General features: G+C 38.5%; 1 protein-coding gene across 5 annotated transcripts in view; it reads left to right on the top strand.

Annotated features, from left to right (window-relative positions):
* Nucleotides 1-14,716, top strand: part of THADA (THADA armadillo repeat containing) — a 326,765-nt gene that overhangs the window by 33,656 nt on the left and 278,393 nt on the right. For all 5 annotated transcript variants that reach the window (XM_043468439.1, XM_043468440.1, XM_043468436.1 and 2 more), the window contains 2 exons: nucleotides 7,284-7,435; nucleotides 10,982-11,195. In XM_043468439.1, coding sequence (XP_043324374.1) covers nucleotides 7,284-7,435; nucleotides 10,982-11,195 — 366 coding nt within the window. The remainder of the gene's footprint in view (nucleotides 1-7,283; nucleotides 7,436-10,981; nucleotides 11,196-14,716) is intronic.

Here is a 14,716-nt window from a genome sequence, read left to right as displayed (position 1 = left end):
GGAAATTAGAAATACTCTGAGAGGAAGAAAAAACACAACTTAGCAAAACTAATAGGATGAAGCAAAAGCAGTGGTAATTGGGAGATTTATAAACTGTAAATGCCTACATTAAGAAAGAAAAAAAGAAATCAATTAACTTTATACCTCAAGGTATTAGAAAAAGAAGAGCATACTTAACTCACATCTACAGAAGGAAGGAGATAATAAAGATTAGAACAGAGATAAATGAAATAGAGAATAGAAAAACAATACAGAGAATCAATGAAACCAAGAGTTGGTCTTTTTAATAAAGATCAGCAATACTGACAAAGTTTTAATTTTACTAAGAGTTAAAAAAGATGTAAATCACTAAAATCAGAAATGAAAGTAGAGACATTTCTATGACCTTATAGAAATAAAGATTATAAGACAATATTGCAAACAGTTATATTGTATTTCTAACAAATTAGATAACCTATATGAAATAGACAAGTTTCTAGAAACATACAAATTGGTAACTCAAAAAGTAGACAATTTGCACAGACCTGTGAAAAATAGAGATGGAGTCAAAAGCCTCTTAAAAGTAAAGAAGACTGCCTTCATTGGTGTATTCTACTAAACATTTAAAGAAGAGTTAATGCCATTCCTTCTCAAACTTTAAAAAAATTGGAGATGAGGGAAATAGTTTCCTAACTCATTCTATGAAGCCAGTATCCTCTGGTACCAGTGATACCACAAGAAAATGACAGCATCTTTTATGAATAAACATGCAAAAAGTCTAAAGAAAATGCTGGAAAACCAAATCTAAGAGCATATTAAAAATATTATATACTATGCACCTGAATATATACACCCGAAATGCAAAGGTGTTTCAATATAAGACAGTAAATGTAATATACCACATTAGAACAAAGAAAAATAAAAAACTCATGATAATCTCAGTGCAGAAAAAGCATTGACAGAATTGCACACCCTTTAGATAAACACTCAGCAAACTAGGAATAGAAGACAACTTCCTCACCATGATAAAGGACATTATGAAAACCCCATAACTAACCCTGTATTCAATGGTGAAAGGCCAAAAGCTCCTCCCCTATGTTCAGGAAGAAGACACAGATACCCCTTTTCACTGCTGCTATTCACCATTATAGCAGAAGTTTTAGTCAGAGGAATTAGGCAAGAAAAAAGAAATGAGATGTCTAAATTGGCAAAGAAGAGGCAGATTTGAGCAGAGGTGTGATTGAAGTGACAAAAACGTCACTTGCTTGATCTATGAATTTCACAGGCTTGGACTAGCTTGTGAGTTAAGATTAAGTAAACTCACATGCTGATTTCTATTGAGCAATATTCATCATTCTTCTAATTAAGCATAGAAACATTTTCAATTATTTTGAGGGATTAATTTGTTAAATTAACCCCTGGGCTTCCCTTGTGGTTCAGCTGGTAAAGAATTTGCCTGCAATGCAGGAGACTTGGGTTCAGTCCCTGGGTTGGGAAGATCCTCTGGAGAAAGGAAAGGCTACCCACTCCAGTATTCTGGCCAGGAGAATTCGCAGAGTTTGACACAACTGAGCGACTTCTCATTTCACTTCACTTCAATCTGTTGAATGCTCTTTATATCCTACTATGAAATCCCCCCACAGGTTTAATCTTAATCTTAAAAATTAAATGGATTTGGTGACCATCATCATTCTTTAGTGGTAGTTTTTCTTCTTATTTCTTGGTTGGCTAGAATTCATCTTTTCTTTGAGAAGAGTTTTTGGGAAAATTAGTTCTTAATTTCTTGTACCTTCAAAAATGTTTAGATTGCTGTATACTTGATACTGGAATAGGGTTTTGATATGTAGATTTTCACCACTCCTCGTTTCCCTGAGGTTTTGGTTAGCATTGCTACTCTATCTTCTGTCACTACACGTGCCTGTGGCAAAGAATGAAGCTAGCCTGATTTTTTTCTCATTTTGTAGATGAATTGAACTTTTTACCTGAATGGCCAAAAGAGTCCTTCTTTATTGTTGATGCCCAGGAATGCTATTAAGATATGTCATTATATTGATTATTCTGTGTCTGTTCACCTAAAGCATGTTAGGACTTTGGATTCTAGGATAAGAAGGTTTATGAAGGGTTTTTTTAAAAGATAGATTCTTAAATTATTTGTACTAGGTTGTTGAAAAATAACTTAGTTATCTTTTATATAATATGTAACTTTTTGAAAGAGAATAAAATAGGTTTAAACAAATTTAAAAAAATATCTATTTCCTTTCGTTTGTCCCTAGGTACTTTTTTGATTTCCTCTTTGATTTCCTGAGTGAGCCCTTGGTCGTTTAGTATCATATTGTTTAGCCTCCATGTATTTGAATTTTGCAGTTTTTTTCTAATAGTTGATTTCTAGCCTCATAATGTTGTGGTCAGAAAAGATGCTTGATACAATTTCAGTTTTCTTAAATTTACTGAGGCTTGCTTTATGGTCCAGCATATGATTTATCCTGGAGAATGTTCCATGTGCACTTGAAAAAAATGTGTATTCTGCTTCTTTTAGATAGAATGCTCTTTAAATATCAGTTAAGAACACCTGGTCTAATGTATCATTTAAGGCCTGGCCTGTGTTTCCTTACTGATTTTCTGTCTGGATGGTGTGCTGTTGGTGTAAGTGGGATGTTAAAGTCTTCCACTGTTGTTGTGTTACTGTCAGTTTCTCCTTCTATGTTAACATTTGCCTTATATATCAAGGTGCTCCTATATTGGGTGTATATATATTTATAATTGTTAAATCTCCTTCTTGAATTGACCCTTTGATCATTATATAGTGTCCTTCTTTGTCTTTTATAACAGTCTATATTTTAAAGTCTATCTGTCTGATGCTAGTATTGCTGCTCAGGCTTTCTTTTGATTTCCATTTGATTGGAATACCTTTTCTATCCCCTCATTTTCAGTCTTTATGTGTCTCTGGATCTGTACGAGTCTCTTGTAGGCAGCATATATATGGGTTCTGTTTTTGTGTCCATCCAGCCAGTTTATGTCTTTTGGTTGAAGCATTTAGATGAAGGTAATTATCAGTATGTATGTTTGTTTTGTCATTTTGTTAATTGTTTTGGATTTGTTTTTGTAGGTCTTTTCTCCCCCTTTTGTTTTTATGATAAGACTTTCAATAAAAACGCTTCAGAAAGTAGGCAGAGAGGGAGCATGTCTCAACATAATACAGGCCACATATGACAAATGCACAGCTAACATCATACTCAGTGGTGAAATGCATAAAGCATTTCCTCTGAGATCAGAAACAAGAGAAGGATGCCCGCTCTCACCACTTTTATTTAACATAGTTTTGGAAGTCCTAGCCATGGCAATCAGAAAAAGAAAAAGAAGTAAAAGGAATCCAAAAGGAAAAGAACTAAGACTGTCACTATTTGCAGATGACATGATGTTATACATAGAAAATCCTAAAGATGATACCTGAAAACTATTAGAACTCATCAGTGAACTTGGTAAACCTCCTGGGTACAAAATTAATGTAGAGAAATCTGTTGCATTTCTAGACACTAATAATGAAATATCAGAAAGAGAAACTACAGAAACAATCCTGTATATCATTGCATCAAAAGGAGTGAAATACCTGGGAATAAACCTACCTACGTAAGCCAAAGACCTGTACCCTGAAAACTATAAGACACAATGAAAGAAACTGAAGATGTTACAAACTGATGGAAAGATATACCGTGTTCTTGGATTCGAAGAATCAATATTGTTGGAATGACCATACTACCCTACAGGTTTAATGCAATCCCTGTCAAATTACCGGCGGCATTTTTCACAGCACTGGAACAAAGATTTTTAAATTTGAATGAAAACATGTAAGACCCCAAATAGCCAAAGCAATCTTGGGGAAGAAGAATAACACTCCCTGACATCAGACTACTACAAAGCTAATCATTAAAACAATATGGTACTGTCACAAAAACAGACATATAGATCAATGGAGCAGAATAAAAAGAAGTAAACCCATGCACTTACCGGCAGTTAATTTACAACAGAGGAAGCAAGAATATATGTTGGAGAAAAGACATTCTCTTTAATAAGTGGTGCTGGGAAAATTGGGACAGCTACATGTAAACATATAAAACTAGAACATTCTTTAATGCCATATACAAAAATCAACTCAAAATGGATTAAAGACCTAAATGTAAGACTGGATATTATAAAACTTTTAGAGGAAAACAGAGGCAGAACACTCTGAAGTAAATTGCAGCAATATTTTATGGCTCCATCTCTTGAGTAATGGAAATAAAAACAAATAAACAAGTGGGACCTAATTAAACTTAAAAACTTTTGCAAAGCAAGGGAAGTCATAAACAAAATGAAAAGATAGCCTTTGGACTGGGAGAAAAGATCTGCAAATAATGCTACAGACAAAGGATTAATTTTCAAGATATACAAACAGCTCATACTTTATTTTTTATCTTTTGCTCATACTCTTAATATAAAAAAAAAACTCAATAAAAAAATGGACAGAAGACTTACATAGACATTTCTTCAAAGGAGACATACAGATGGCCATCTGACATGAAAAGTTGCTCAGTATCACTAATTACTAGACAAACACGAATCAGAACTACAATGAGTGGGCATTCCCTGGCTGTCCAGTGGTTAGGACTCTGCGCTTCCACTGCAGCAGGCCTGGGTTTGATCCCGGGTTGGGGAACTAAGATTCCACAGGCTCATGGCATGTGGTGCAGCCAAAAAAACCAAAAACTACAATGAAGTATCACCTCCCTCCAGTCAGAATGTGTCCATCATTGAAAAAGTCTACAGATAATGACTGCTGGAGAGAGTACGGAAGGAAAGGAACCCCCAGTATCGCTGGTGGGAATGTAAATCGGTGCAGCCACCATGGAGAACAGCATGCTGTTGCTGCTGCTTAGTCGCTCAGCCCTGTCCAACTCTTTGTGACCCCATGGACTGTAGCCCTCCAGGCTCCTCTGTCCCTGGCATTCTCCAGGCAAGAATACTGGAGTGGGTTGCCATGCCCTCCGCCAGAGGATTTTCCTGACCCAGGGATTAAACCCGGGTCTCTTGCATTGCTGGGCTTCCCTCATAACTCATTTGGTAAAGAATCCGCCTGCAATGCAGGAGAACCGGGTTTGATTCCTGGGTTGGGAAGATCCCCTGGAGAAGGGATAGGCTACCCACTCCAGTATTCTTGGGCTTCCTTTGTGGCTCAGATGGTAAAGAATCTGCCCGCAGTACGGGAGACCTGGGTTCGATCCCTGGGTTGGGAAGATCCCCTGGAGAAGGGAAAGGCTACCCATTCCAGTACCCTGGCCTAGAGAATTCTAGGCATGTTTAGTCCATAGGGTTGCAAAGAGTCGGACATGACTGAGTGACTTTCACTTCACTTTAACTCCTGCATTGCACGCAGATTCTTTACTGCTGAGCCACCAGAGAAGCCCAGAGAACAGTAAGAAGTTCCTTAAAAAACTAAAAACAGAGTTACCATATGATCCTGCAATCCCACTCCTGGGCATATATCTGATGAGAAGAAAACTTTAATTCAAAGAGATACATGCATGTTCACGGCTGCACTGTTTACAGTAGTAAGATATGGAAACAGCCTAAATGCCCGTCAACAAATGAATGAATAAAAATGATGTGATGTGTATACACACACACTCTCTCTCTCTCACATACACACAGTGGAATACTACTCGGCCATTAGAAAGAATGTCATTTGTGGCAGCATGGATGGACCTAGACGTTATCATATCAAGTGAAGTCAGGCAGAGAAAGACAACTATATCAACTATGATATGACTTGCACATGGAATTCTTAAAAAATGACACAAATGAATCTATCTACAAAACAGAAATAGACTCATAGCATAGAAAACAAACGTATGGTTACCAAAGGGGCTAGTGGGGTGGGGAAGGGGGAGGTAAATTACTAGTTTGGGATTAACATATACACACTACTATATATCAAGTAGATAACCAACAAGGACCTTCTATGTAGCACATATCTTTTAATAACCTGTAATGGAAAAGAGACCTGGATGAACCTAGAGAGTGTCATTCAGAGTGAAGTATGCAGACTGTAGTCTGCCAGGCTCCTCTGTTCATGGGATTTCCCAGGCAAGAATACTGGAGTGGGTTGCCATGCCCTCTTCCAGGGGATCGTCCCAACCCAGGGATTGAACCCAGGTCTCCTGCATGGCAGGCGGATTCTTTACCCTGTGAGCCAGGAGTGAAAGAGGAGAGTGAAAAAGTTGACTTAAAGCTTAACATTCAGAAAACTAAGATCATGGCATCTGGTCCCATCACCTCATGGGAAGTAGATGGGGAGACAGTGGAAACAGTGTCAGACTTTATTTTTGGGGGCTCCAAAATCACTGCAGATGGTGATTGCAGCCATGAAATTAAAAGACGCTTACTCCTTGAAAGGAAAGTTATGACCAACCTAGATAGCATATTAAAAAGCAGAAACATTACTTTGCCAACAAAGGTCCATCTGGTCAAGGCTATGGTTTTTCCAGTGGTCACATATGGATGTGAGAGTCGGACTATGAAGAAAGCTGAGCGCTGAAAAATTGATGCTATTGAACTGTGGTGTTGGAGAAGACTCTCGAGAGTCCCTTGGACTGCAAGGAGATCCAACCAGTCCATCCTGAAGGAGATCAGTCCTGGGTGTTCATTGGAAGGACTGATGCTGAAGCTGAAACTCTAATACTTTGGCCACCTCATGCGAAGAGTTGACTCTTTGGAAAAGACCCTGATGCTGGGAGGGATTGGGGGCAGGAGGAGAAGGGGACGACAGAGGATGAGATGGCTGGATGGCATCACCAACTCGATGGGCGTGAGTTTGAGTAAACTGGGGGAGTTTGTGATGGACAGGGAGGTCTGGCGTGCTGCGATTCATGGGGTGGCAAAGAGTCAGACACGACTGAGCGACTGAACTGAACTGAACTGAACTGAATGGAAGAGAATCTAAAACAAGTATGTATGTAACAATCACTTTGGTGCACACCTGAAACTAGCAGAACATTGTAAATGAACTATTCTTCAATTTTTAAAAATGGTTATTTAAAAAATATGTCTTCTCTGTAGAATTATAATACTTAATATTTTATCATTTTTGAAAATTACTGGAAATATTTTTTATGCTATTGTGGGTGAAGTATAAGGTGTGAGTTCTTTTTTTTTTTTAGGTGTGAGTTCTTATACTAATTTTCTGTAAATTTGGCTAAATAACTTCAAAATGTTGATTTCCTTTTCCTACTGTTCACTTAAAAAAAATTTTTTTTTTTTTTAATTTTTAGGTAGAGTCCAAACAGTGTATCAGCTGAGTCATGATATTGATGTTGGTCGTTTTCAAACACTAATGGAATGTTTAACTGGCACTTTTGAAGAAGTGAAAATTTTAGCATTTGATCTTCTAATGAAGTTACCAAAAACGTTTGTACAATTTCAGGTATTTGGACTTTTCTTCTGTAAGTGTCAATGTGATATATGCATGAAAAATTTCTGTCTTAGCAGCAGATAAAGCAATCTGTGGGTTGTCCAGGGTCTCTGCTTCTGCCTTCTTGCATCTTCTGTTTCAGTTATCATTACTACCTGTCCAGTTGCAGGTGGTGGGATGGCGAAGGTAGGGATGGGTAGTGGGGCAGGAGGAAATGTTGTAAGAGAAAGAAAATCCAAATCAGTGAGCTTTGCTTTTTTAAAAACTTGTTTTGATAAAAAGAGAGGTATAGGAAGCAGTAGGTTTTATTGTTTACAAGATTATTGATAGATTTCAGTAAACTGTGGTCTACCCAGTTCCGCTGGACCTGTTAATATTCGATCAAAACACATCACTTACAGTAACTTGATTTTTTTTGAGATAATCTCTCTGCTTCGTGGACTGGGAAGTGGGTGTAAGTGAGGTAGAGAACATGTTTCTGATGTTCCAACAAGCAATAGCTAAACTGAGACTGAAACTCAGAGTACTTGAGGTTAACAACAGTTCTCTCCCTGGGTGTTCTACCCCAGCCCCACGCTTTTCCTCATGCTTTGCACGTCCTTCCTTGGGGTGAAAATCAAAGATGGGCTCAGGAATGAAGGCACAGCTTGGGAATGGGTCTCCAGGGGACCCCATAGCCCAGGCATTTGACTCTACCCTTGAGACCTATTCTGGGGCAGTGAAGTCACCAGTAGCTGTGGGGTGCCTGGCTCTAGAGCTTTACTGTGGCTCCTGTGGGAGTGCATAGAGGCCATGGGAGCCTTCAGGGGTAGCAGCTGAGCCATGGTCTGGGCTCCAGCTATTAGGCTCTTGTAGATGCAGTGGGGTTCTGTAGGAGCATGTGTCAGAGAGTCCAAGGTGTTTCCACTGCCTCTGGAGGACATTGCAAAATCTCAGACATCTCTTCTGACTTGGCTTCAAATTTAGAGTTGCTCTCTAGTGTCTGCCTATCCTGGTGGTCTTTCAGGGGCTTTGATGAGCAGAAACTTCTTCAGTGCTTAGGCTGCTCATTTTTGTACTTTATGAGTTTTTAAAGAAGATGCTTTCTCTTTCTCTGTCTCCTTCTACCAACCCTTGCCTCTTACCTTTCATCACACTGTAGCTTTGTATCATACGTATAACTATGCCTCATTCTTGACTATTTTGAGAGTATCTGAAGTGGAGTGGGGACTTCCCTGATAGCTCAGATGGTAAAGCATCTGCCTGAAATGTGGAAGACCTGGGTTCGATCCCTGGGTCAGGAAGATCCCCTGGAGAAGGAAATGGCAACCCACTCCAGTATTCTTGCCTGGAAAATTCCATGGATGGAGGACCCTGGTAGACTACAGTCCATGGGATCGCAGAGCCGGACACGACTGAGCAACTTCACTGGAGTGGGGAAAGATACGTATTATGGTACCTATATGAAATACCTGGTTCTCACATGAACTCTGTAACTATTTTGATAAGTATGTGCATGGTATAAGAGACACAAACTATAGAATTCACAAAACTTAGCACATATGGCTTGCTCTAGGATTCTGGTGGTTATATATTTGGTCTGGCTTGTATATTAGTAAACTGGTCCTAGGAATAGGCATTTGAGACTTTAAAATATTAATTATGCATTATATTTTCAAAGTCTTTGAGTAGAACCTAGGTAGTATATAATTAACTTTTTAATATAGTTAACTTGAAAACATTGTTTGAATGCTGGCCTAATCTCTCTGAGGACCTGTATATTCATATTTTGATGGCATATCTTTCAAATATATGACTTTACTACTCACCTAGTCTCTTGCCCTTCTTTCTTTTGGAGCTACATATCCAAGGTCTTTTTGTTGTGTTTTGACTGTCCTGAAATGAAAGAACAAAGGTGCTGTTTTAAATTCCAAAGGCTATTTTGTTTCTTACTAATTGGCTAGTTAGGCAGTTTAGGGGCTTATTGTCAGTTACAAAAATGGTGATTGATGCTTGATTGATTTCTTTCTAATGTTTGTTTAGATTTGAGCTTTTGACCAGTGTCTTTCAGTTTTTTAGGTCATAAAAAATTAAGCATGAAACAGCAAAGAATTTAAGTAAAAGTAAGCTATATTTGAATCTATTACCTGATATTTGAAGGCATTATTAAATATTGATATATCTATGATCAAATTCAAAATTACATTTATAATGATTTTTTCCCTTAGATTAAAGTTATGAGATAATTTTAGTAGATTGAATATTATTGAGCAACAAAACCCTGAGTGGTGAAACAGACAGCTTGTCAACTGTGGAGCTGGGACTAGGATCCGTATCTTCTGTCCTCAGCCCCGTGCGCTTCCATGCGTGATTACAGTGAACCGCCCTTTGTTCTGTCTTCTTGAGGACAGGCTGTGTGAGTGGATATTTAGATGAGATACAGCTCTGGGAGCTGATGCAGAATTTCTGAGGTTGATCTTATCACTTTACTTTTCACACATATACGTGGAGCTTTGCCAGGAACAGCCTGATGAGTTTGTATTTTCATTGTTGTTGTTCAGTCGCTAGGTTGTATCTGACTTTTTGCGACCCCATGAACTGCAGCCTGCCGAGCTTTCCTGTCTTTCCCTATCTCCCAGAGTTTGCCTAAACTCATGTCCATTGAGTCGGTGATGCCAACCAACCATCTCATCCTCTGTCACCCGCCGCCCCCCCGCCCCCTGCCCTCAATCTTTCCCAGCCTCAGGGTTTTTTCCAGTGAGTTGGCTCTTCCTATCAGGTGTTCAAAGTATTGGAGCTTCAGCTCAGCATCAGTCCTTCCAATAAATATTCAAGGTTGATTTTCTTTAGGATTGACTGGTTTGATCTTCCTGCAGCCCAAGAGTCTTCTTAAGAGTCTTCTCTAGCACTACAATTCGAAAATATCAATTCTTTGGCACTCAGCCTTCATGTGTATGTGTCTTTTTTTCCATTGAACTAGCTCTATAGGAATCAGCTGGGGAGAAGGGCGGGAGGTTGACGCCCAGTAAAATAAACCTTGCCATGTAAAAGAACTTTGGGCTATACAGAAATAATGAGGATGATCTGCTTATGGTCATAGCAGAATTTCTACAGGAAAAAGTATACTTTTGCTGAAGAAAAAGGTTTTTCTTTTTGATTTTCCCAACTGAAATTTTCAAGACCTTCATCACTAGAACTGATTAAAGTGAATTTGCTCAGTTGTGTCCGACTCTTTGCGACCCCATGAACTGTAGCCTACCAGGCTCCTCCGTCCATGGGATTTTCCAGGCGAGAATACTGGAGTGGGTTGCCATTTCCTTCTTCAGGAGATCTTCCTGACCCAAGGATTGAACCCGGGTCTCTTGCATTGTAGGCAAACGCTTTACCGTCTGAGCCACCAGGGAAGATCTCTAGAACTGATTAATAATCATTTAATTAATAAAAACGTCAGCCTATCTTCAGGAAATTAACGTTTGTATTGAGTTACAGTTGTGTGGCAAGCTCTGTCTTTAAATACGTTTTTCCTTCAAATTAAAGAAATGTTTCAATGACAGTGACTGAGTCTCTGCTTTATCCTAGGGTTCAGTGAAACTGCAAGGCTTATTCCAAGCAGCTCTGGAGCTTAGCACCAGCACAAAACCGTATGACTGTGTAACAGCTTCCTACCTACTGAACTTCTTAATCTGGCAGAATGCTTTGCCGTCATCGCTGTCTGCTTACTTAAAAACTCAGCGGGTTGCATGTGGAGATGGAGATAAGTCTGCTGCTGTGGTGGAAAGTAACACACTAATAGGTTTGTATTGAGGAAATGACCTTTTGCTTTTCCTTATCAAAACCAGTATCTTACTCTCTCACTGTTCATATGGTTAGGATATCTAATGGTTAAACACTTACTCTGTGGTTTTTTCTTTTACTTAAGAGTTTACCAGCTTAGTAGTTTACCAGCATATAAGTATATCATGGATTTCTCTTTTGCACATAGTTTACTCAACTATATTATTTCTAAACAGAGGATTCATGTTAAACGTGTACATATGAAAATGTACATTACTAGAGCTTTTATTTAAGTAAGACCTTGTTTTGTTTACCAAAAATGTACTTTTTTCTCTTCAGAAAAAAGTCTTACTATGACTATAGCCAGATCAGGCGTCCCTTGTGGCTCAGTTGGTAAAGAATCCGCCTGCAATGCGGGAGACCTGGGTTTGATCCCTGGGTTGGGAAGATCCCCTAGAGAAGGGAAAGGCTACCCACTCCAGTATTCTGGCCTGGAGAATTCCATGGACTGTATAGTCTATGGAGCTGCAAAGAGTCGGACATGACTAAGTGACTTTCACTTCACATAGCCAGATCATCTTTGTTAATTTTATGTAGAGCAAAGTTCCTCTGTCTGTTGGGGTTTATGTTTTAACTGGCTAACACACTCTTCCCTTTTACTCTTCCCATATAGCCAGTTCCAAAACCTAGGATCTGAGTTGTTTTAGATCTTTAGACCTAATGATTTTAAACAAATATTTGTTGGAGGTTCGTATACTTAATTTTATCCTAGTAAGTCTTCGTTTTGGAATTGTACTAAAAATAAAGACAGATGGGAATTTTTATTAAATAAAACAGAGGTCAGATCGAGAAAGAAAGGTGAACAGTGTTCTAAGATGGTGGAAAAAGCCATGAAAAAGAACTAATGGAGAAAACTAGAAGCCATGGATAGTTCTGGTAGAGATGTAGCCATAGAGCTTGGGCCGGAGATGACAGTGCCCTGGAAGGTGACCTGTGCCCAACTCTAATTGTTTAGGGGCTGGGTTCCAGAGGAGACCCTGTTGAGATGATAAAATGAGGTCTACAACTGGGGTGAACTGGGGAGTTCATGCTTCATGTAGAGGCTTTTAAATTCAAGACATTTTGAAATTTCACAAAATATTTCAAACATAAAAAGTATGAATATAGAATATATATATGTAGAATCTAAATAGTAATAGTATAAAAATTTCACAAGGCGTGTCCCAAGCTTGTGATATCACAAGCTAGGTAAGAACTGTGGTAGCACCCATAATGTTGAAACCTCTTGCTTATCCTAGTTCCCTCCTCCCACCATATAATTATTGCCCTGTGTTTAATATTAATCTTTTGTCTTGCTTTTACCAAGATTTTACTATTTATATATTATTAAGCAATATATTATTTTCTTTTATTAATACATGATTATGAATTATATATAAATAGTACTATATGTATTATACAAATTTACTACAATGTATTAATGCATTCTCCTATTGATGGAATTCTTTTTTCTATATAAGTAATGCCAATGTGAACATTCTTGTTATTCTTGTTATGTTATTAGATGCATAATAACTTCTAATGCATATGTCTAAGAGTTTATGATAAACAGAAAAGTAGAATAGCCTAGTCATAAAGTATATGCATCTTTAACTTGACTAGGTGATGTCAAGTAGATTTTCAATTTACACTCCCACCCACCAATAAATTATGAGAATTGTAGTGCATCACTATAACTTGCTATTCTCAGATTTAAAAAATTTGCAGAATATCAAACAGTGTCTCATGTGGTTTCATCTTGCATTTTCCTGATTACTAATGTAATTGGGCATCTTTTTACATGTTTATAAGCCATTCACTTCTACCCCTGCTATAAATGCATTTTCATGCCATTTGTTCAGTTTTATGTGGGGTTGTTTGTCTTTCCCCAAATGATTTTTTGGAGTTCTATATATTTTCTAAATATGAATAATTTACTGGTTATACACAATTCTGAAACTTTCTCCTGAATGGTGAGGGGAGACATCCACTGTGCTAGACAACTGGATGTCCACATTCAGAAGAACAAAATTTGACCCAGTACCTCATACTATATACAAAAATTAGCTTAAAATGGATCAAAGAGCTACATGCGAGAGTTAAACAACAAAACTCTTAGAATAAAACCTAGGTGTAAATCTTTGTGATCTTGAGTAAAGTAGATAAATTGGACTTTGAAACTTTGACACACAAATTTGAAACTTTTGTGTCTCAAGGATGCCAACAAGAAGTTGAGAAGACAACCTGTAGAGTGGGAAAAATATTTGCAAATAATTTTATCTGTGGGACCTTGTATCTAGAATATATAAGGAACTTTTACAACTCACTAATAAAAGGATATAACCAAATTAAAAAACAAAGAATCTGAATAGATATTCCTCCAAAAAACATGAATATAAACAATAAGCAGATGAAAAGACGCTTAGCATCTTTAGCTGTTCAGTTCAATTCAGTTCAAGTCGCTCAATCGTGTCCGACTCTGCGACCCCATGAATCGCAGCACGCCAGGCCTCCCTGTCCATCACAAACTCCCAGAGTTTACTCAAACCCGTGTCCATCGAGTCGGTGATGCCATCCAGCCATCTCATCCTGTGTCATCCCCTTCTCCTCCTGCCCCCAATCCCTCCCAACATCAGGGTCTTTTCCAATGAGTCAACTTTTTGCATCAGGTGGCCAAAGTATTGGAGTTTCAGCTTCAGCATCAGTCCTTCCAATGAACACCCAGGACTGATCTCCTTCAGGATGGACTGGTTGGATCTCCTTGCAGTCCAAGGGACTCTCAAGAGTCTTCTCCAACACCACAGTTCAATAGCATCAATTCTTCGGCGCTCAGCTTTCTTCATAGTCCAACTCTCACATCCATACATGACCACTGGAAAAACCATAGCTTGACCAGATGTACCTTTGTTGGCAAAGTAATGTCTCTGCTTTTTAATATGCTATCTAGGTTGGTCATAACTTTCCTTCCAAGGAGTAAGCGTCTTTTAATTTCATGGCTGCAATCACCATCTGCAGTGATTTTGGAGCCCCCAAAATAAAGTCTGCCACTGTTTCCACTGTTTCCCCATCTATCTGCCATGAAGTGATGGGACCAGATGCCATGATCTTAGTTTTCTGAATGTTAAGCTTTAAGTCAACTTTTTCACTCTCCTCTTTCACTTTCATCAAGAGGCTTTTTAGTTCCTCTTCACTTTCTGCCATAAGGGTGGTGTCATCTGCATATCTGAGGTTATTAATATTTCTCCCGGCAGTCTTGATTCCAGCTTGTGCTTCTTCCAGCCCAGCATTTCTCATGATGCACTCTGCATATAAGTTAAATAAGCAGGGTGACAATGTACAGCCTTGATGTACTCCTTTTCCTATTTGGAACCAGTCTGTTGTTCCATGTCCAGTTCTAACTGTTGCTTCCTGACCTGCATACAGATTTCTCAAGAGGCAGTTAGGGAAATGCAAATCAAAATAACAATGAGGAAGTACTGCACACTCAGTAAGATGGCTATA

This window comes from Cervus canadensis, chromosome 5 (genome assembly GCF_019320065.1).
Source record: "Cervus canadensis isolate Bull #8, Minnesota chromosome 5, ASM1932006v1, whole genome shotgun sequence".
Classification (NCBI taxonomy): domain Eukaryota; kingdom Metazoa; phylum Chordata; class Mammalia; order Artiodactyla; family Cervidae; genus Cervus; species Cervus canadensis.
This window is presented reverse-complemented; position numbering and strand designations above follow the sequence as displayed.